Source organism: Magallana gigas, chromosome 7 (assembly GCF_963853765.1).
Source record: "Magallana gigas chromosome 7, xbMagGiga1.1, whole genome shotgun sequence".
Taxonomy (NCBI): domain Eukaryota; kingdom Metazoa; phylum Mollusca; class Bivalvia; order Ostreida; family Ostreidae; genus Magallana; species Magallana gigas.
Genome location: NC_088859.1, coordinates 6,821,822 through 6,845,187, shown reverse-complemented (window position 1 = coordinate 6,845,187; position 23,366 = coordinate 6,821,822). Strand labels below are relative to the sequence as shown.

The 23,366-nt window shown below is 31.5% G+C and overlaps 1 protein-coding gene and 1 long non-coding RNA gene across 2 annotated transcripts; one reads left to right on the top strand and one right to left on the bottom strand.

Moving 5' to 3' along the window:
- Positions 1–16,417: 16,417 nt before the first annotated feature.
- Positions 16,418–17,730, bottom strand: LOC136270215 (uncharacterized). Its single transcript, XR_010707958.1, has 2 exons — positions 17,522–17,730; positions 16,418–17,008 (listed from the first exon to the last, which is right to left on the bottom strand). It is a non-coding gene; the product is annotated as an uncharacterized lncRNA (long non-coding RNA).
- LOC136270214 (uncharacterized) lies at positions 17,687–22,318 on the top strand. The gene is made up of 10 exons (XM_066067136.1): positions 17,687–17,845; positions 19,188–19,235; positions 19,566–19,631; positions 19,712–19,813; positions 19,973–20,017; positions 20,104–20,169; positions 20,294–20,329; positions 20,431–20,499; positions 20,616–20,684; positions 21,488–22,318. Exons 2-10 carry the CDS (start codon positions 19,188–19,190, stop codon positions 21,878–21,880), a joined length of 894 nt encoding a protein of 297 aa, XP_065923208.1. The 5' UTR covers positions 17,687–17,845; the 3' UTR covers positions 21,881–22,318.
- The last annotated feature ends 1,048 nt before the right edge of the window (positions 22,319–23,366 follow it).

The following is a 23,366-nucleotide window of genomic DNA, read 5'->3' as shown; positions in this document are numbered from 1 at the left end:
CATTTACCTAGTAGTACAGTGTAGGGCGAGGTCACTTGTATGGACCAAAATTTGGAATTCAAATAAAACGGGAAAGCTGCAGATCCTCTTCATAAACTTATAAGAATTATTTGACTAGAAATGTTGAAACTAAAGTGATAACGTTCGCAGGTAATGTAGATAGTTGAAGAGTTTATCATATTGCGATCTCCATCAAATTATTTTATAGGCAGATCTTAGAGGATATCTTAAAAAGGTTCTTTTTAAAAATATAAAAATATAGAAAAGTTGAAACAGTGAAAGCATCTTCAAGTTCACAAAATAATCCTGATCCCTGCTGTTAAAGGGGAACCACAATCGGGTATAAAATTATCACATAAGGGTTGATACAAACTTGTACTCCAGCCACAATGTTACTATTACTATTAATGTTACTACAATGTTGCAGTTACTATGTAAGCATCGTCATAAAGTGTTTTCAAGATCATATAAATGTAGGAATACATATATATATATATATATATATATATATATATATATATATATATATATATATATATATATATATATATATATATATATATATATATATATATATATATATATATATATATATATTAGGGATGTCAAATCGGTCAATTTTTAGTACTCGGTTACTCGGACGTTTTTCCGATCGAGTACCCGGGTACTCGGTAAAAGTGTAAATAAATATGAACAAGTAAATTGATAACTGTAAAACCTTGGTCACTTTTGTAGAAATAAAACCACATGATATAATGGGAGGTTTCCCCGTAAGTGTGTTTCCGTTGTAAGAATTATGAGCAATTTATTTATAAGATAAATACAAGATAAACACATAAAATAAAATCATAAATTGTTCAAAGTGGGTTTTTTATGTGATCAACACAAGAAGAAGATAGTCTACTGTGAAGCTTTGTTAATCCGAGTCCAGTTTCTGAGATAAACGCAGGATACACACAAGAAATAAAATCATAAATTGTTCAAGACGATGTTTAATACGAATGTGATTTAACATTTTAGTCGTCCCCCCCCCCCTTTTTTTAATTTTCAGTTCTTTTAAAATATTTTCAGACCTTCGAAGTCGGTGGTGGCATTTTAGGTCTGTTCATTTTCTCTACTGTGTGCTATCTAATTTATATAATAGACTATATAAACGATGTTCAGTGAAAACAAATCATTAAAGTAAGTCAGAAATAAGGGTAGAAGACAGCCAAAGGTGATAAAAGCTAGGTAACAGGGGCTTGGTCACGATAATTACTATATAAACACTGCCACGGGCGATAACGGTCATTTAGCATATTTAGAGGCGTAGAAAATCTTAATTACTGTATGTACAAGTGCAATGGACATTTTAAGTTTTAAAACCGATGTTTTAATGCATTATTAAATAAACTTAGAAATATTAAAAAATATACATCCGAGTAACCGAGTACTGATTTTAGTATTCGATACTCGGACGTTCGATCCCTAATCGATAATTGACATCCCTAATATATATATATATATATATATATATATATATATATATATATATATATATATATATATATATATATATATATATATATATATGACCACTGAGGTTTTTCTTGGATTTATCTATATATATATATATATATATATATATATATATATATATATATAATAATAATAATAAAAAATAACAGAATCCGATTCAAAACTCCACCGGTTTCATTATATATATATATATATATATATATATATATATATATATATATATATATATATATATATATATATATATATATATATATATATATATATATATATATATATATATTTTTTTTTTTTTTTTTTTTTCGAGAAATGCAATGCCATGATGTGTGATATAACTATGCAACTATCCTGATATAGTTTATATTCAATCTTGTTCAAACTGTGACAAATATGGCGTTGGCTCTAATGAGGGGTTAAAAAATTTATATATAGGAATGCAATTTACAGTTTAACTTGTTCAACTTATGACCCTCGAAACTAGCACTGGAGTCACCGGCGAGATAATGGACCATTGAAGGGAAAACTTTAAAAAAAAATATTATTCTTTTCAAAAATGCAAAGCTCAAATTGCAACAGTATCAACTATGTATACGCATTGGATATACTTTTGATTCTAGACTGTTGAAGCAATGACAACTGAAACAACTCTAGAGCCAAAAAAGGTTCATTGATTTACATAAGATTTTGTAGAAAAACATTTGCATACTTTCTTGAACAAGGTTCTTCTATTAAAATACCCATGTCACAGTGTGACATTTAATCTTTTGGACTATTTTTAATTTTTGTGTAAATTAACTTTTTCGGACTTTGTGTTGATTGCTACAAAAACTGTTCATCTATCTTGACAACTGTTTTATAAACGTTATAAATCCGAGCAGCATTAATCCCACCTGAGGCACAATCAGTGATGGACAGCTAATCTTTTAATTGACTTCTGTTTATGTTTATTGACACTTGATCTTTCATCTTATTAATCCTGTTATGTAAAATGTAATGACTTACTCAATCAATAGCTGTTTGATAACTTAGCTTACATCTGTACTTATTATGTTAATCCTTCATTGTGTTGTTCCATTGTTCATTATATGTAAATTATAGTCAGTTGAAATCAGACCTTCGGTGCTGATGCATACCAAACTCACGTAAAAGTATATTTCATGTAAAGTCTATATAAAGGTCTGAAAACTAAAACGCGTGTTTGCTTGTTGGGGGTTTCATGAGGCTGGGTCCAACAACAAAAGAATAAGCACACGGTTGGCCCAGTATTTAGTCCTGTACGGGAGAAAGTGTCCCGTAATACCCATATCAGTTTTGTTGCTCAGTAAGCGATTGCTTCCTTCACGCACGCATGCACGCGCACACACACACACACACACACACACACACACACACACACACACACACACACACACACACACACACACACACACACACACACACACACACACACACACACACACACACACACACACACACACACACACACACATGTGAAGAGTACCAGCTGATTATAGTAAATCTTAATAGATAATAAACACTGATCGATTATAGTAAGAAAAGATTGTTTCTAAAAGCGTTGACAAAAGGTTAGGGCGGTCTGCCGTTATCTAATACACAAGATTTGCGTCTTGCTGTAATGCACACATGGGTTTATTTATGTAGCTGTAAACTCTCCCCCTTGATTTTGATCACACGATCTTTATTGTATCCAAAGTAATAGTGGAAATCCTGGATTAATCGGAAAACCTTGGCGAGTACGGTGCCGGTGTAATGAAAAATAATGACCCCCGTAGAATAATGACCGGGGGTCATTTTTCGACGGAGAATAATGACCCCTTTGCCTGAAGAATAAGTTTTTTTTTTATAAAAATGAGCACACTCCATATAAAGAAAAGTGACCCCTGTAGAATAATGACCCCCTTGTGGATTAAAGTTATTCATATTTTTTTATTATTTGTGAAATAATCTTTACACTAATATAATTTTTACTGCTGCAGTTTACAGAAAGTAACAGAAATTTTAATTCATATTTAAATAAACTTAAAGTGAAAGAAGGGGTATATCTTAGAAAATAATAAACCTTCCGTTATAACAAGACTTTAACGTATTGCATCGGGGTATGGTTGTCATCTTAAAAAGGCATAGTCACGATTTTAGTCAAAAATTATTTTTCCGAATTTAATGTTCACAATGCTTTTTCAATAGGCAACCAAAATTTGAGTGTCATTCGTTGAGTTATAAGCAAGTTACAGAGCTTGCAATTCTTTGCTATGTAAAGGAAGCTTTTGTTTACATTTTAAATGTTGAAGTGAAAATTCCAATTTTAGACTTAATGAATGTGTTAAACGTAAGGAACTGTTTATTTATGCTTACAAATGAATAAGACGATAGACAAATCAGCTTGAAAAGATTTTTTACTGGTATATTGAACCTATGTAAATAACAACAGGGCACGAGCCTTGTTTACATGACAAAGTATTGTGAGCCCTGTATCTTGCTTATAATTTTACAACTGACCCTCAAAATTTCATTTGATCAGTAGAAATGCTTTCCTTAAGCATTGTAAATAATGAAAACAGAAAAATAGAATTTGACCAAAATCGTGACCATGCCCCTTTAACAATTACAGCTTCGCATCTTCGCACTTTCGCCGTTGCCTTTTTTGATTGCATTCAGCAAGTCTCGGTCGATTATTTCGAATTTAATGTAGGCACCGTACTTGCCAAGATTTTCCGATTAATCCGGGCTATTATTGGTACGCATGCGCTAGGCCATCGCGCTTACTATGAATTAATGTGTACATTTGACATATATGTTCACCAGTGCTAGCTATGCCTAATCATTATATCTACTCCACACAAAATTTAATGTCAACCATAATTTGTACATATGCACTCCCAGACTCTTGTCACTTAGCAGCCGTCTGTTTACCGTGGACAAAACACAGTAACTTTCTAATTTCATTATGCGACACTCCTTGCTCATGCATGGATCTCGAGGGGGAGAGGGAGTCCGTCCCCCGGGATATTTAATATTAATAATTTCAGGCAGTTAAAGGGGAGAGGGGGTCCGGACCCTATCCCCCTGGATAATTGAATTTTATTAATTCTATAAAAATAAAATTTCCAAAATATGCCTCAGAACCCTTAAACGATAGAGAGCTCCGCAAGTATAAAACATAGGTATTCACAGATTACAAAGCTCACCGAGACGAGGCATCAACTCTATGAGGCATCACCTTTATGAGACCACCTTTATCATATTATATGAAAACCATCCTTTATGATCTTGGATTTTCATGGATTCTGTTTTGACACAATATCGTATATCATCTGTTAAAAAATTGTATGATAATCATATGATCATATGTTACTCAATACAATAATATAAAATTAAAAATTGCATCCTATCTTACTTACAATATATATCATATAATACCATAAAATACCGTAAAGAATTCTGAGATATGATATTGTAACGTATGATATGACATTGTATTGTGTTATACATTATTGTATTTAATCAAATAATACAATATCATAAAACATAATACAATATAGTATTATATGAACCAATATCATATTGCAATAATACATCATAACATTGAAACATATGTTATTATATTGTATAATATAGTACGATATTGTATTGTATAATACTGTTTCATATTTGATAAAAAATATGATATTGTATTATATGATACAATATAATTTGCTACAACATTATATCATATCAAATGATACACTATCATGGGATAAAATAAAATATTATATAATACAATTATATTATACATATTGTATCATATGATACAATAATATATATAACTACATCATAAAATACAATTTTATTTTCTATGTTAATATATCATATAAACCAATATCATTTTATACAATATCGTATGATACGATATTTTATAATATTACAATATCATATATACAATTTCATTTGATATATTTCTATATTACAGAAACCAATATCATATTATACAATACTGTATGATACAATATCATAGAATATGTAATATTATATTATAGAAAGCAATATTTTATACTGCAATATCATATGAAATAGTCTCATGTGATTAAATAATTAATTAATATTAACAATATAATATTATACAATATTGTGTCATAATATACAATCCTATACATAACAATATCATGATACAATAGTATAGCATAGAATGTAAATAAAAATGTTACAATATTATATCGTATCAAATAAAGTTTTACAATATAACATATGTTATTATATTGTTTCCTATTAAACAACAGTCTGTCATATCATATAATGCTATATAATAGGAATCATGTTATATCATTTAACAACAACCAAATCTATCTATCAAGCAGGTAGGAGTCAGGTAGGAGATTTCTTTATCATCCTTGATAATGGAGATCAGGCTTTGCATCTGAAGCAACCTCTGCATTTCATTTATTATATAGTTAAATCAACTATGCAAGCTATCATCTATAAAACATGTGATCTGTTTCAAAAAACTCAACCTCATCAAACATCATAAACCAATTGCTCAGATTCAGCATTCAAGCCTGTCAGGTGCATCAGTATAATAAGACGCACCATCCATGCATGTTTGGTGAAGTTAGGACCAGTAGTACCTATGATATCATCATCAGAAGGCACCAGATATTACAACCTTTACCTCCTCCAGCATTCCCAACCTATGGCTCTGATTCAGCATCCATGCCTGTCAGGTGCATCTGTATCATAAGACACCATCCATTCAGGTTAGGTGAAGTTAGCAAGTTTGGTGAAGATAGGACAAGTAATAGCTTAGATACAGGACCTGCAACAAAATCTTTAACCAGCTCCGGACGCCGACGCCGGGGGTATAGCATAAGCTCCCCTTGACTTCGTCTCGGTGAGCTAAAAAGGCAAAAGTGCGATGATTCGAGGGCAAGAGTGCGAAGTTGCAAAGACGAAGAAGCGATAGTAGTATCACTTCTTCGCCTTCACAACTTAGCACTTTAGTCCTCGCATCTTTGTACTTCGCCGTGGCATCTTTTATAATCTTCATATTGTTCATGAATTATACTTGCACTGAGGATTTCCGCCATTACAAACTGCTGGTTATGCAAGTGCATCACCCTGAATTAATAATGAAACCAAAATTATTAAAAGTTAACTCCACTGTTAGGCATTATATCCAAGCTGAAGTTAGTAGGCACTGACAGCAGCCATTACGCCAGTAGAGGTTAACGGCCAATAAGGAAATCATCAAAGTACTGAGAGTACTCGTACAGAAAATATATCTTACTTTATCGTCGGCATACTTTAGTAAGTTTAGTTAATATCAAGATGATTAATGCATTCATAGTTTTTATGAGCATTGGTAACTTTGGAATAAATAAAAATCGTGTGATCAAAATCAAGGGAGATATAAACCCCTAACATGGGCCCTAACATCTTATCAACGCTTTTAGAAACAATCTTTTCTTATTATAATCGATCAGTGTTTATAATCTATTAAGATTTACTATAGTCAGGTACTCTTCACACATTTGCTCTAAAAGAAATTCTATTCATGATCACAAATACAACATTACAACAAATGTTTAGAATATTAATGTTCATGTATTACGTAGAAGAAAAAAAAAACTAACGCAAAATGATTTTTTAAAAATCACTTTCCTCAAGAAATGTAAATAAGAAGTATTCATATTCCTACGTTACCTGCCCCCTTAATCTTTTTCCTTAAAGATATATACATGTATCATTCTAAGATTGACAATTCATTCACCATTGAATATTGCTTATATTATTACATGTACAACAATTATTCTTTCATGAGTATTGTTCATTAATTATCACACAATATCCTCATTGTGTATGAATCCTTCTTTATTTGCGTCATTTCCCGCCGTATGTCGACGAGAAAAGTGATGTAACTGTCAACAATCAATTTGTGGAAATGCAAGAGTGTTTTGTGTGTGCTTGCTACGTATATCAAAAACTATATAAAGCGATTTATTTACAAATTCGGTGTTTATAACTTCAAAATCAGTTGAATAGAGTGAAAAATTAAGTAATTTCAAAGTCATATCTTGGATACGGGGTAACCGATTTCTATTCATGTTAATTGGGGGGGGGGGTGTCATTTTTCTTCATGTTTAACATGAAGAAAAATAACCCCTGGGTCTTTTTTCAGCAGAAAAATCCAATTATTCTTCAGCTAGGGGGGGGGGGGGTCATTCTTCTACGTAGAAAAATGACCCCCGGTCATTATTGTACGGGGGTCATTATTCTTCATTACACTCTACATGAAGAAAAGTGACTCCTGTAGAATAATGACCCCCTTGTAGATTAAAGTTTTTCAGTATATTTTTTGATTATTTGTGAAATAGTCTTTACACTATTGTAATTTTTACTGCTGAAGTTTACAGAAAGTAACAAAAATTATAATTCATATTCGAATAAACTTAAAGTGAAAGAAGGGGTATATCTTAAAAAATAAAAATCCTTCCGTTATAACAAGATATTGACGTATTGCATCGGGGTATGGTTGTCATCTTAAAAATTATTTACATATATCTATGGTGTTCCGATAGGGCCACTTCGACCTTAGGGCAAAGATGCGAAGTTGCAAAGGCGATAGCGCGAAGGCAAAAGAGCAAACGTGCGAAGATGCGACGACAAAGCGCGAAGATGTGATGCCTAAAGTGCGAAGGTGCGAAGGCGAATGAGCATTTAGCAAGTCTCGGTCGATTACATAGAATTTAATACAGGCACCGGACTCGCCAAGGTTTTCCGATTAATCCATGCTATTATTGGTACGCATGCGCTAGGCCATCGCGCGTACTATGAATGTTTATAAATATTTTAATGTGTACATGTAACATATATGTTAAGCAGTGCTGGCTATGCCTAATCATTATCTACTCCACACAAAATTTAATGTCCACCATAATGCGTACATATGCACTTCCAGACTCCTGTCACTTACCCACCGTCTTTTTACCATGGACCAAACACATATCGGCTTCGCTTCGCCATCTATGCGATTGATCAACCCAATATATTTCCGTAGTGAGTCAGTAACTAACCTAATAAGTAATAATATGGACATCATTGGCCGACGCTTCGCTTACTCATTTCAACATTTCATAGTATTTAATACATAAACCGCATGCCGTAAGTTCTTAAAGTATTTGAAGTAGTTGCCCTTTAAACTTTTTTTTAAAATTAGAGTACAGTAGTTGTCCTTAGAATATTGACGTCACATTTTTTTGGTCTGGAGCAGAATAAAGTGGAAGCGTCGAAATTTGCTCAAATCTCTGCAGAGGAAAGGGAGAAAACATTTAAAATTGAATAGCAACAAAACATCGTAAGCAAACATGGGTGAAGCAAAGATTTTTAAAGAGTATTTGAACGGTGAGTTTGGAAATTTTGAAGAGTTTAAATGAGATAAATTGGACGAGATGTTAGAGATCTTGTACATGGCTTTGCTTAGATCATCACTATTTGTGAATAAATATGTCGCTTGATAGTCCTCGGGAAAACAAAACACTTATTAGGTTAGTTACTGACTCCTTACGGATATATATTGGGTTGATCAATCTCATAGATAGCTTCGCCTCGCCATCTATGAGATTGATCAACCCAATATTTTTCCGTAAGGAGTCAGTAACTAACCTAATAAGTAATAGTATAATTAAGCAATGAATCATTATTGTTTGAAAGATGTGGTCTCATAACTGCAACGGTGTTTGCATACACATCGTATAACGCGCGCAAGCGCGTTATGAAAATTTGTTTGCACTCATTGTTGCAGTTATGAGACCACATCTTTCAAAAAATAACGATTCAATGCTTATATTTTTTAAACATGTATTTCGTTCCCGCAAATATGATTTTTTTAAAAGGTTCTGTCTTATTCAACATGTAATGCGAAATTAACAGAATGGCCACTGGCCATGGAACAGCCACAATATGCTGACAAAAATAGTACGCAGCGTTTAAAATTCTAATAACACAATTTTATTTTTCTTTCTGTAATTTAATGAATTTACTCTTGGTATACTAAGAAATTAATCAATTGAATTCATTTAACTGTCAAAACAGATTTACATCAATGAAATATTTATCAGCGTAAGTATAATATCAGGTCGTTATCCGGTTTGAAGTCGCGAGAAGAGTCAGTTCTTGTTCTTCGAGTAATACTGAAGAAATACTGAATGTATTCATACGCACCAGATTCGGTGATTAAGTCTTCTGTGTTGTGTGTAAATATCACTAAAATTAACCAATGCAATTTAATAGAGGGAAAGAAAGTGAATGTAAACATTATAGAATGATATTGTATTGTATGATACTGTATCATATTTGATACATAATATGATATTGTATTATATAATACAATACAATAATTTGATAAACATTGTATCATATCAAATGAAACAATATCATGGTATAAAGTAAAATATTACATAATACAATCATACTGTACACATTGTATCATATGATACAATAATATATATTAAAATCTCATAAAATACAATTTCATGTGATATGATAATATATCATATAAACCAATATCATATTATACAATATCGTATGATACGATATATCATAATATTACAATATCATAGGGATCATGTTACATTATTTAACATCAATTACATTTATCTATCAAGCAAGTTTGAGTGAGATAGGAGATTTCTTTAGCATCTTTGATAATGGAGATCAGGCTCTGCATCTGAAGCAAACTCTGCGTTTCATTTATAATAAAGTTAAATCAACTATGCAAGCTATCTACACTACGGCCAACGCGGTTTGCGTATTTACCGCGAGTCCTCGTGGTGTGAAATTGATCGCGGTTTAGCACAGGTAACTCAGGTAAAACCGCGCATCCTCGCGGTACAGCTTCTCACCTTTTCCACACCGTCGCGAAACTGTGAAACCAGTCCCAGGTGAAAACTGTTCTTGTTTTTAACGCGAGTTACCTCCCCCAATTTCTTCTCATACGGGAAATATAATTGAGAGAGTTAATGAATATAAATTCATATTCCTGTATTTTATAAATGGATTTGATTGTTACAATTAATTATTATTATTTTTAAAAAGTGGGAGAAATAAAAGGAACGTGTAAATATGCTAATACAGAATTTTGTATACGATAGCGTCACATACAAATTAATTTTGGCACATTCATCGCTGACAATTCTTGGTTATCAATTAATACAATTGATTATATAATAAAAATTTCATCAAAATATCTTATTTGGCCTCGAGAAAGGGGATACTAATTAGAGTTTAGAGAGAGAGAAAGAGAGAGAGAGAGAGAGAAGGAGAGAGAGATAGAGGGGAAGTATTTAATGGGTTAAATAAGAGTAAGATTGAGGGGAAACATACAAGTTGAGTTGATGCCTATGTTAGCGACCTTATAATAGTACATCGCAGAATATTTGTCTTCTATAAATCGGTTGCATATTTTCAACTCATCATATGCAAAAAATAATATCTAAAAATATTACTAATTTTAAGTACACGTTTATGCATGATTTACGTAATACATTGCTATGTTTGGGACTCTTATACAATATTAACAAAATACTTGCAGCAATAGTTTTCTGACAGTACAATTCAAAGAAAATAATGAATTATTTTTCTAATAATATCTATATCTAAATTCTAACAATAATTAAAACAGCGCCTTTCCTTTTCTTCTCGGTTTGATAACACACCTGTTACGGTGTTTTACACCATCGTGGCCCCGCAATCACCGCGATGACAATACCGCGACTGTGTATCGCGGAAAGGATTAAAACACCATCACGGTGTCGCGGGAAAATACGGGATCCGCGTTGGCTGTAGTGTATCTAGCTATAAAACATGTGACCTGTTCCAAAAAACTAAACCTCATCAAGAATCATAAACCTATGGCTCTGATTCAGCATTCAAGCCTGTCAGGTGCATCAGTATCATAAGACTCTATCAATGCAAGATTGGTGAAGTTAGGACCAGTACTAACTAAGATATCGTCATCAGAGGGCGCATGTTTCAAAAACTTTAACCAGCTCTTAAAATCTTAACCTCCTCCAACATCCGAAACCTGTGGCTCAGATTCAGCATTTAAGCCTGTCAGGTGCATCACTATAATAAGACGCACCATCCATACAAGTTAATAAAGTTATAACCAGTAGTAACTTAGATATTATCATTAGAGGGCACCTGCAACAAAAACTTTAACCAGCTCCAAAAACCTTAACCTCCTCCTGCATCCGAAACCTATAGCTCAGATTCAGCACTCAAGTATGTCTGGTGTATCAGTATCATAGGACACACCATCCATGCAAGTTTTGTGAAGTATGGACCAGCAGTAACTTAGATATTGCTATTTAAGGCACCTGCAACCAAAACTTTAACCTGCTCCTAAAACCTTAACCTCCTCCAGCATCTGAAAGTTAGGAGCCAGATTCAGTAGGTCCAGATGCATCCTCCATGTAACTTTGATGAAGAGAGGACAAGTAATAGCTTAGATACAGGAGCTGCAACTAAAACTTTAACCAGGTCCGGACGCCGACGCCGGGGGTAAAGCATATGCTCCCATTGACTTCGTCTCGGTGAGCTAAAAAGGCGAAAGCGCGAAGATTCGAAGGCAAGTGTGCGAAGTTGCAAAGGCGAAGAAGTGGTAGTAGTATCACTTCTTCGCCTTCGCAACTTAGCACTTTCGTCTTCGCATCTTCGCGCTTCGCCGTCGCATCTTCTATATTCTTCATATTGTTCATGAATTATACTTGCATTGAGGATTTCCGCAATACAAACTGCTGGGTATACAAGTGCATCACCCAGAATTAATGATGAAACCAAAATTATGAAAAGTTTACTCCACTGTTAGACATTATAACCAAGCTGAAGTTAGAGCCATTACGCAAGTAGAGGTTAACAGCCAATAAGGAAAATCGTCAAAGTATTGAGCGTACTCGTACAGAAAACATATTTGTATGAGCATTGGTAACGTTGGATACAATAAAGATCGTGTGATCAAAATCAAGCGGGATATAAACCCCTAACATTGGTCCTAACCTCTTATCAACGCTTTTAGAAACAATCTTTTCTTATTATAATCGATCAGTGTTTATTATCTATTAAGATTTACTATAGTCAGGTACTCTACAAATTTTCTCTCAAAGAATAAAGTCTATCCATGATCACAAATACACCATTACAAAAAATGTTTAGAATATTGATGTTCATGTATTACGTAGAAGAAAACAAAACTAACGCAGAATGCTTTCTTTAAAAATCCCTTTCCCCAAGAAATGTAAATAAGAAGTATTCATATTCCTACGTTACCTGTCCCCTTAGTCTTTTTCCATAAAGATATATACATATATCATTCTTCGATTGACAATTCATTCACCAATGAATATTGCTTATATTATTACAACAATTATTCTTTCATAATTATCACACATTATCCTCATTGTGTATGATTTTTTCTTTATATGCGTCATTTCCCGCCGTTTGTCGACGTGAGAAGTAACGTAACTGTTAACAATCAATTTGTGGCAACGTAAGAGTGTTTTGCGTGTGCTTGCTACGGATAGGAAAAACTATAAACGGCGATTTATTTACAAGATCGGTGTTTATAACTTCAAAATCAGATGAACAGAGGGAAAATAAAGTAACTTTAAAGTCATATCTTGGATACGGGGTAACCAATTTCTATACATGTGTACCGGGGGGGGGGGCATTTTTTTATGGGGGTCATTTTTCTTCATGTTTAACATGAAGAAAAATAGCCCCTGGGTCTTTTTTCTTCAGCAAAATCCAATTATTCTTCAGCTAGGGGGGTCATTATTCTACGTAGAAAAATGACCCCCGGTCATTATTCTACAGGGGTCATTATACTTCATTACACCGGATGCCTCATATGGACACAACAGTGATCGGCCGAAGCCTAATTCTATTTCTATTTCCAGATAATGTTTTGTTGTCGAAAATTAAAGTCGACGACGTCATTCAACTTCTAAAGATCAGTCGGAAGACCTCCTCGTTGTTCGCAACTAGACCGTCTCTAGATATTCTTCTTATTCTCGAAAAACTTTCGTCAGCGTTTTTTTTAATAACGGAAAGACATGTTCAAATAATTATGCAACAGTCTTAACGCAAATCCCAATGACACGCGTATTTAAGGTTTTAGACTTCCGTTTCCGATACTTCCGGTTTTGACCAGAAAATACTAAAAACTGGATTAAACACGATATCTTGCGTAATTTTGGGGTAGGAACATTCAAATTTTAGAATAAGATGTATCTTGTCTAGCTGTACAAAACTGAAAGCGTTGGCTCTTTTTTTTATATTACAGTTTTTGAGAGATAAGGTCCCAAACTTAAAAAAAGGGGGATGAAAAAGCAAAAAAAAAAAAAAAAAATAATAATAAAAAACAAAAAAAAATAAAAATAAAAAAGAACATTAAGAATTTTTTAAGTCGCTTAGACAGTAATATCACAACTTGTCTAAATTTCAAAGTTTTATTTAGAAAGAGTTATCTCGCTTTGCTCTAAGAATGTAGGGCATGAATACTGTAGGCATACTAAATTTTGTGTCTGAGGAATGAAAACTTACTTTAAAATAATTTTTTTAAAGTATTCTTCTGGAAATTAGAAGTATAGCTACTTGCAAAGTTCTAGAGTTATCTTGCTTTCGACATTGCAATACTCATAAGTTCCTATTTAAGCAAATGGTTATTACAAGGCGTTCACAATTTTTGGAATAAATTAAAGATTAGTTTTTTGACATTTTGAATAAAAAAGGGAAAGTGGGGCTGTCGAAAAGCCCTGACTTTTTGTTGAAGACAAAAATAGTTCTAATTATTATTATTTCTCAACAAATTATCGTCAGTGATTTTTGACTACAAAAATCTTATTTTTAAACTATTTTACAATTGTCTTATAGCATTTCTATATGACACGTGTATGTAAGATTTTGGACCTCTGGTTTTGGTAATTTTGGTTTTAACAGAAAAAACTAAAAATATTGAATAAAACGCAATATCTTGCTCAGTTTTTTAGTTAGAGCGCTAGCATTCAAATTTTAGACTTACATGTATCCTGTCTAGCTGTACACAATTGTAAGCGTAGGCACTTCTTTGTCTCTTACCGGTTTGAGATATATAGCCCCAAACATGAGAAAAAGCACCAAACATGAGAAAAAGGGGAATAAAAAACAAAAAATTAAAAAACTTCGGAATTTTTTAAGACTAACAAACATTGTTTAAATAGAAGTAATTAACATATATTTCAAGTTTCATTGAAAAGTATTGAGTATTTCCGGTTTCATGAGCCGATGAAAATCGTCTATGGGAGTTTCAATGTTAAATTTTATTTACATATGAAACGTTTTCTCAAACAGTTTTCAAGCAAATATTTATATACAAGGGTCAACTTTAAAAAAAGCTCTTAGGTTCTAACGTTTTGATTTCCAAAATCTCTTCAGCTGATAGTTCAAAATAAAAAGCACAATTTAAAAATTATGGCATGAGGGCCGGTTTTTTTCTTATAGGGGTTTTAAGGGCTTGAAAATAATAACATTATCGCAGTTCAAAAAATTAAACGAGAGTTATCTTGTTTTGCACAATGAATGATAAGCATTAGAGCTATAGGCGTACGAAGTTTCTTGAATGATAAATAAGTACTTTCTTACGTTTGAATTTTAAAAGATTTTTTCAAGAAATAAAGGAAATATTTAAATATTAAATTCTGGAGTAATCTTTCTTTGGTCTTTAAAATTCTTACAAGCTCATATACGGGTATCCGGTAAAAATATATGTTCTCATTTTATAAAATACAAAATTTTGAAGAAAAAAATAAGAATTTAAAATAAGCGGCCTAAAGGGATGTCGGGAAGGCATTCCTTTTTGTTGAAGACAAAAACAGGTCTAGTTTGTTTTGTTATTGATTACAATTTATGAAGAAAAAAGTTTTATTCCTGTAGATAAACAGTTTAGTGTAGATAATAGTTTAGGTTATGTAAACGATTTCACCCAGCTTGTTTCGCGTGTCTTACATCTGACTTTATATAAATTCACGTTTGTTTGAATGTGATTAGTTTTCAAGTTAACATAAATTGGATATCGATTAGGAAAGGAAAAAACCCAATAGTTGATGAAACCAAATGTAAAATGTAGCTACCATTTGTAGTAAATAATTATTATTGTATATATTTGGAACTTTGTTTTTTTTCTGAATGTGAAATATAATCTGTATTTATATGTATGGCTACTGAAAAATTCTAATCATCTGATAAAATCAGAAACAGTCTAAACATGCACTCATTACTCATAGCTATTGTGTTATTACAATGTGCTGTAATTAAAATGCTCTTTACATTTTTTCATCTTAAATTGTAATGATTAGTTCTAAGAAAGTTTTCTTTGCAAATGCACATCAATTATGATCAAGTCACTCAGGGGTAAAGTGTATCTTGAGTTTTAATCAATGGAAAAATGAACAAGAAGGGTATTTCAACAATGAAAATGAAATATTTAAAATATATCTATTATCATTTTTGTTATTTGTCAGTTTTTAAATGCACTTTAAAACTTATTCTCTCGAAAGCTTTTTTTTATTAAAGCAGTCAAAACTACTTTAGTTGTGTATTGTGCACTTTCCTTATATGTACATTCCTCTATTCCATACCAAACAGTTGACAACGCCCATTTGATTACTAGATTATAGTTTGTATGAAATTTTTCAACGGCTTAGTTTTACATTCTAACCAATATTTGAGAGAAAGTGTCCTTGTTCTATGAATTTTGATCAACAATTCAGAAAATGAATTACTAGAAACTCGTTGTTGGTGTTTTTAAAGACATTTTGCAATGCAAAATCTTGAGAAAACAATAGAAAACCAGCAGAGAAACAACAATTTCAAGATCAAGAATCTTTTATTTATTTGAAGTAAATCATTAAAGATACAAAGAACATTGAATACTCAAATCCACTGTCTAACAAATCATTTCTTTTACATTAATTGACATAGAAAGGATTGATTTTTAATATATTGAAAAGTTAGATACATTTTTTATAAAAGAATTTTATGCAAGAAAAGAAATATCTTTTTAGAATGCCACTGCAAGTAGTTTGGCTCCGGTCAGGCAAAGTGATTTTGCTTTTGATGCAATGGCAGCAACTATTCGTTTTGTGATAGATACCACCTTCCCCCATCCATCACGAAAAGCTTTTTTCCATGTTTCTTTTGTCCATTCGTATCTCACATTTCCATTACTTCTAATGGTGATCACAAGCCTGTTTTGTTCCCTTCCGAACTTGACAACTATTGGACTATCAAGTACCCCATCAATATAGACAACCACTCTGACATTTGTTGTGCAGCTTTCAACAATTCTATTTATATCTCCTCGAACATCATAAAACCGTTGTTTCAGTTCTGGGTGTTGTGTAAACTTCTCCCTTACTTGATAAAATGCTTGGTGTAGAGCCTCGTCATTAAGCTCGTTAACGTCCTAAAAACAAATAAAAACCCATAAAAATATAAGAAAGATAGTTAGATAAAAAGAAACAACTATTCTTAGACGTTAAGCTTCCTTTAAAACACTTGTAAAGGAAACAATTAGATGCTGCAAATCTTATTCAAGGTGTTGGTAAACTAACGATGTGCAAATACCAAAGTTTTAGTTACAAAAAAATGAATATATTAAACAGCAGGTGAATCCGTAAAATAGTTTGTAGTTTATCATTACCTATTTACAAAGAAAATATCATAAGATACGTATGTATTTTAAAAAGATTGAAAAATGACGTTAAAATTCCAGTTTGCACTTTAAAAGATATATAAATCATTTAAAATTAAATAACTACTTTATTCAAATATCATATAAATGGTAAACATATTTTTATTTCAGAATAATGTATTATATTATGGAAGTCAAATTATTAAAAAAAATGCAACAATGTAACAAGAGTATAAATTGTCTCTAGCTTTCAATTTTAATTCTGTTGTAAATCTTTTCACTTACCATGTCACGTTAAACCTGTATTCTCAAACTGACTGTATGGATTAAAATGAATATTTATATACAGCATAGGATTGTGACATCAAAGCCACTTATCGATCTATTGGTCATAACAATTTTAAGATACGAAAGGGGCGTACACATTCTTAGCTAAAAAGACCACGAACTTGATTAAATCTTGTCATATCGCATGGAACCAAGCACAGTCAAACTTATAATCACGCAACAACATTCTTACTAGGAAGGCGAGGAATTTAAAATAAATGCTATATTAGGTTGTTTCGTATACCTACACGGTTATATTTTTGTTAGTTTCGCCAAGGAAAGGTAGGCATTTTTTTTTATTTTTAAATTATATTAATGTACATTAATAATATAAAGTGTGACGTAGTTGACTGATATTAAATATCTGTTTATACCTCATTTAATTTTCTGCATTTGCCTAAATAAATAATATTCAAGTCTCAAATATATTTACTGTAATTTTAATGGACACATGGTCATCATTTAAGCTTTAAAAACCTTTACTTGTTATTTTTGCATTGTTATTGATTGAATTGCTTCACTAGGGTATATTAAATGCTCAATCAAAGTTTGAATGTCAAATGTTGGGTTATAGACAATTCTTCTTTTGTAAACAAGGTTCTTCCCATGCTTTTGTTTACACTGGTGTGGATTTTCTAGTGTTTGTTACATTCAGTTATGCTTTATATTGTTTTAGTCAGCATTTAGTAAAATTTTGTACATTATTGGACCAATGGTAAACAAAATTTGGCCAGTAAAGCCAAATTTAATATTATCAATACATTAAAACTTATCATAAAAAAGCATCAGTATGGAATACTGTTAACTAGTCTGGAAATTTCATAAAAATATTGTTGCAAATATCTATCGAGTAATTGATACTTTTTTACTTTTATGCTGAAAAAATATAGAGAAAAGGAGAAGCACATAGCATAAATATTCAAATTAACAATATATATGAGGAAATTATGTGCTGCTTTGCTGTTTAATTTGAATATTTCAAACTCAATTGTTGAATAATTTACGTTGAACAAAGATCCAATGCCCAATTCTATGACTTATTCATTTGATAAATTTCGGAATAAAACTATACCCCTAAGTTTCAAACATATAGGGCTTTGAAGAAAATTAAAATATCATACATCGATCACTACGGTTCATGTATCTTTAACGCATCTTTCAATTTGAAATACTTTTTTTTATTACGGACACTAAATGTCTTGCAAATAGGTAAAGCGCAAAACCGTCTCAGCGATGATGCAAATACACGCGTTATGTCAGTTTTTCTCTCCCTCTCTAAGGTCAAATAAACTGTACCTTTTTTCAACTATATAGATGTGTATTTCTGCCAAAAAAAACCCAACAAAAAACAAAAACAAAAAACAATCAAATGGTATTTACATGGTTTAAGTTATTGCGTTTTAAAAAAATAAGAAAATAAGTATCTATCTAAATCAATTCTTATTTTAATTTTGTTTCATGTATTGCTAGCCCTTTGTTTATCTTTATCAGCAATAAAATTATATTTTGCACGTGAACTTAAAACAAATAAGTAATTTGCTATTGATTTGTGACCCATGATCCTCCATTATGATACTTTGCATATATAGCAAGTATATATTCTGAATTTATTTTTCTTTTTCAGATGGGAGAATTCATTACAAATGTGAAAAGCTTTTATAGTGCAATAGAGGTCTTTATGCCCCAAGATTTGTTTTTTTATTTGAAATGCCTTATTACTACTTAAAATGTCTATCTATCTATCTATCTATCTATCTATCTATCTATCTATCTATCTATCTATCTATCTATCTATCTATCTATCTATCTATCTATCTATCCATCCATCCATCTATCCATCTATCTATCTATCTATCTATCTATCTATCTATCTATCTAAAGCTATTGAATGCAGAAAGCTAAACCGTAAAAACGAATTCTCGAGTTTTGTTACTCTTGATATATGAATATAATATAAATCACTGTGCAAAAACTACTGTATTCAATGTTGTGTCAATTAAAGGCATGCGGTAAAGAACAGCGACATATTGCTGCTGAAGTGATGGAATCGTTCAGTGCTTTTATTGAAGTAAGTTAAATGAAAGATCATTAGATAAAATATTTGGTTTAAATTCAAATGCAAAACAGTAATATTGACTTGTATAACAGGAAACACTTTTGACATTCCACATTAAAGTTGGAGCATCAGATACAACAAATATGCAAGACTTATTATTTCAAGATCTGCTTGACTTAGTTCGTCATATTAAGGTAAAGTTTTGCTTGATATATTGAAATTTATTGGCATGCAGCTATCTTGTAAAAGAGAGTTGTTCATTCATTCAAAATACATTTTAGAGGGAGGGGGTTACAGCCCAAAAATCAAACTAGAATATTTTTACTTCATTTAAATTTAATTTTTTGAGATAGCCTGAAATGAACGAACGTGTAAAGTCGTATCTGAAAAGGATTCAGGTAAGGATATCTTATTATTTGTGACATTGTTTTTGATATATGATTAATCAATCTTTTTTTCTTCATTGTTTTAAATTTTATTCAAGGAAACAAAAGAGGATCGATTATATCGGCTTCGCAGAAGAATTTCCATGCTACGACCAAACTCTAAGGTAAAACTTTAATATACGTGCAAACACGCACGTGTGTGTTTGTGATAAATCTTAACTAAAAACTAAACTAAAACTAAATGATAAGACAGCAATATAAGTACATGTATATGAACATGTATTTCAGGTTACCAAGGAACAAGTTTTAGGCTGGAAAATGAAGGTTTGTTAAAGATCTAGATGTGTGATATGCTTCCTTTTAACTCAATATAATCTTATGTTACAAGTGTTTTTCTGTGCAATGTATCTTTTGATTTTCTTCAGGAGCAGGAAATGAAAGACCTGGTAGATTTCCTTTCTATTACTGCCAGTTTAATTCAAGGCATATCATTGGTACGTTGAAATAAAATTCTATTCACCTTCTTCATAAAAATCATGAAGCATCATCAATGTAATTAATGGTCCTTTTCTACATCAATACCTGTTCTTATTGAATCATTTTTTTTTAGTGTAATCCAAAGGAATCCTTCTTCAAAAACCTTCTGGAAAAAGCGATAAGACACAGAGAAACGTTCGGTGTAAGTGTTTTCTTCACAATAATTTTTGAACGACAATTAAAATATATTATTGCATATATATATATGTGTACATGGTCATTATTTATAGAGGTTTCTTCCTGTTTTAGGTCATTCTGAGAGTTTGTATAATTCAAAATCATTAACATTATTTTTTCCCCAGACATTGATCTAAAGATATTTGATAAGATTAAGTAATATATTTGATTAAAGGGGATCTAAAAAAGGAAAATTAACCAATTATAGGATCAGTTTAGGCAAATGTTTAAAACAAAACATTGAAGAAAAAATGCGCTTTCAATATCATGCTATATTTTGGATTTATAGCATGATAAAAAGTGGTAGTCTGCGTATTGGCTAAAGAAATAAGTTGAAGTTAAACCAAATATCATAAAGTATCTTTTATGTGAAAAAACTGTTGGGGTTTTAGCAAGCGGTAAACGTGATAACTAAGGCAATCGACATCAATAACATTCTTCCTTTATTAAAGTTGCAACATCTTTAAACGCAATATAAAGATTTGCTTAAATGTATTGTTTCTAATTTTAGGATATGCTTAAGAACTTACATGGTAATTGAAATATCATGACTGTCATAAATTAAGTTTTAAGCCATTATTTATGATTTACTTTTTATCCGGAATGATATTGCACCTTCAGATATTAAGGTTTTAATTTCGTATCTTTATTGCTTGCTTGCAGACCTAGAAAAAATTAAGATCGTTTTAAAAAATGTCTTCTTAATCAGACTTGTCAATATATTCGTGATGTCACTTGATATATAACAATGAATATGTTATTGTTTAGTATCAAAGCGGTGTCTTAGAGGTGGAAGAAATCAACAAAAGGCATCTTGGAAAGATGATTATACAGCACGTCGGTCATGAAGGTGTTGAGGATAAACCAGTTCTCCGTCGTCTTCTTCAGGCTTGTATTGATTTTCTTCAAACCGAAACTGGAAATGTTTGGAAGAATGCCTCAATAACGATCTATGATGATGAAGATAAAATGTACAAAATCGCAAGTGGAACAAAAAAGCATCAGTTTATTTGCCAAATGAAAAATGGAGAACCATTCATAAAGGATAGAAAAGGGTCATCAGAAAAAACAAGAATTCAATCCACGCCACGTTCAACAACTGACATCACAGATGATACATCTCGGGAGAGAGGAGACGGACAAAATTGTACGATTGCTTAGTCTTTACAAAATAGAATCTGGAATTTTGTCGATCAGGATCGGATTAACTTAAAACTGAAGTTAAATTACGATTTGTGAGAAAAGAGTTTTTAGAAAATGTTTGCAAAGATTTATACTTATTTAAAGACGTATTAAGAAGGTTGGATGGTCATGGATATTTGAATATTGTCTTCACCTTCTTTAGAAGAACTCTATCTGAAGATATAGCCAAAAGAACCATTAGAATTAAAAGCTAAAATTTATGAATTTTCATTGACTAAAAATAGTTTATAGCTTAACAAATCATATCCAAACATTAAAGGTATATCTGATTGTCGATTTTGGAGAACACCCAGCCTCTTAAAGTTCTGAAGAATTTTAGCAGTAGGTTAATTGTTGAACCGTTTTGTGAAAACTCAAATTGTATTAACTTGATAAAAATAAATTTTAAAATTTACAGTCCAGTTTATTTTGTTTATAGTGATAAAAGATTCATCAAATTTATACATTGAAAATTACATCTTTTTATGTTAGTACTTGTAGTACGATTATTTTTTTTAAAAAAAGGTATTAAATAGGTTATTGATTTTGACGTCTTTAAATTAAAAACGACACAAATATAACTGAAAAATTTAAAAATTATCTTTTAAGCTCACCTGAGCTGAAAGCTCAAGTGAGCTTTTCTGATCACCTTTTGTCCGTCGTCCGTCTGTAAACTTTTCACATTTTAAACTTCTTCTCTAAAACCACTCGGCCAATTTCAACCAAATTTGGCACAAAGCATCCCTATAGAAAGGTGATTATAAATTGCCGAAATGAAAGATCGATCTTTATTTAAAACAGAGAAAACCTCGAAACTGTAGAAAAAGGGGGTGCATTGTAAAAAATCTTCTTCTCAAGAACTATTGAGTCAAATGCAACGTTATTTTGCATAAATAATTCTTATGGAAAGGAAAAAATAAATTGCAAAAATTATTGGCGAATTCTGTTTCAAATTTGAGTAGTTAACGAAAATAAAAATAAAGAGATATTCGAGGTCAATCAGTTTGTAACTTCGGGTTCGGTATTCCATATCGAAAACGCGGGTATGATAAGGCAACTCTCAGCGATCAGATTCCTCTGATTAATATGACGTCACAATAAGCAGCATGATGTCATATTTCACTCAGAAACTTGTCGATTTTAACTTTATCTCTGGGTTTAATTATAAAAACTACAGGCATAAAATATCACAAGAAACTCTTCTAACTAAATATATCTTCGATTTCTTATATATATTATCTCTTATCTACTCTACTTTGGCTTGGATTGAACTCTTGATATACACCAGCCCGGTAATAATTTCATTATCAAGGCATTCTAAAACTTGCTTTCGGTTACAAACGGAATGCTGACACATATGGTCGTTGAGATAGAAAAAAAATATAAGTATATACATGTTTATTGAGATAATCGTCAGGACACACAGTTCCTTTTAAAAATATAACATACGGTGTAAATATTTTTA

Bases quoted from the DNA above. Each gene is read 5' to 3' on its own strand.
- LOC136270214 (XM_066067136.1), top strand. From the start codon at position 19,188: ATGGGAGAATTCATTACAAATGTGAAAAGCTTTTATAGTGCAATAGAG. The intron at 20,018-20,103 runs GTAAGGATATCT...ATTTTATTCAAG, and splicing joins CGTATCTGAAAAGGATTCAG to GAAACAAAAGAGGATCGATT. The intron at 20,685-21,487 runs GTAAGTGTTTTC...GTTATTGTTTAG, and splicing joins GACACAGAGAAACGTTCGGT to TATCAAAGCGGTGTCTTAGA.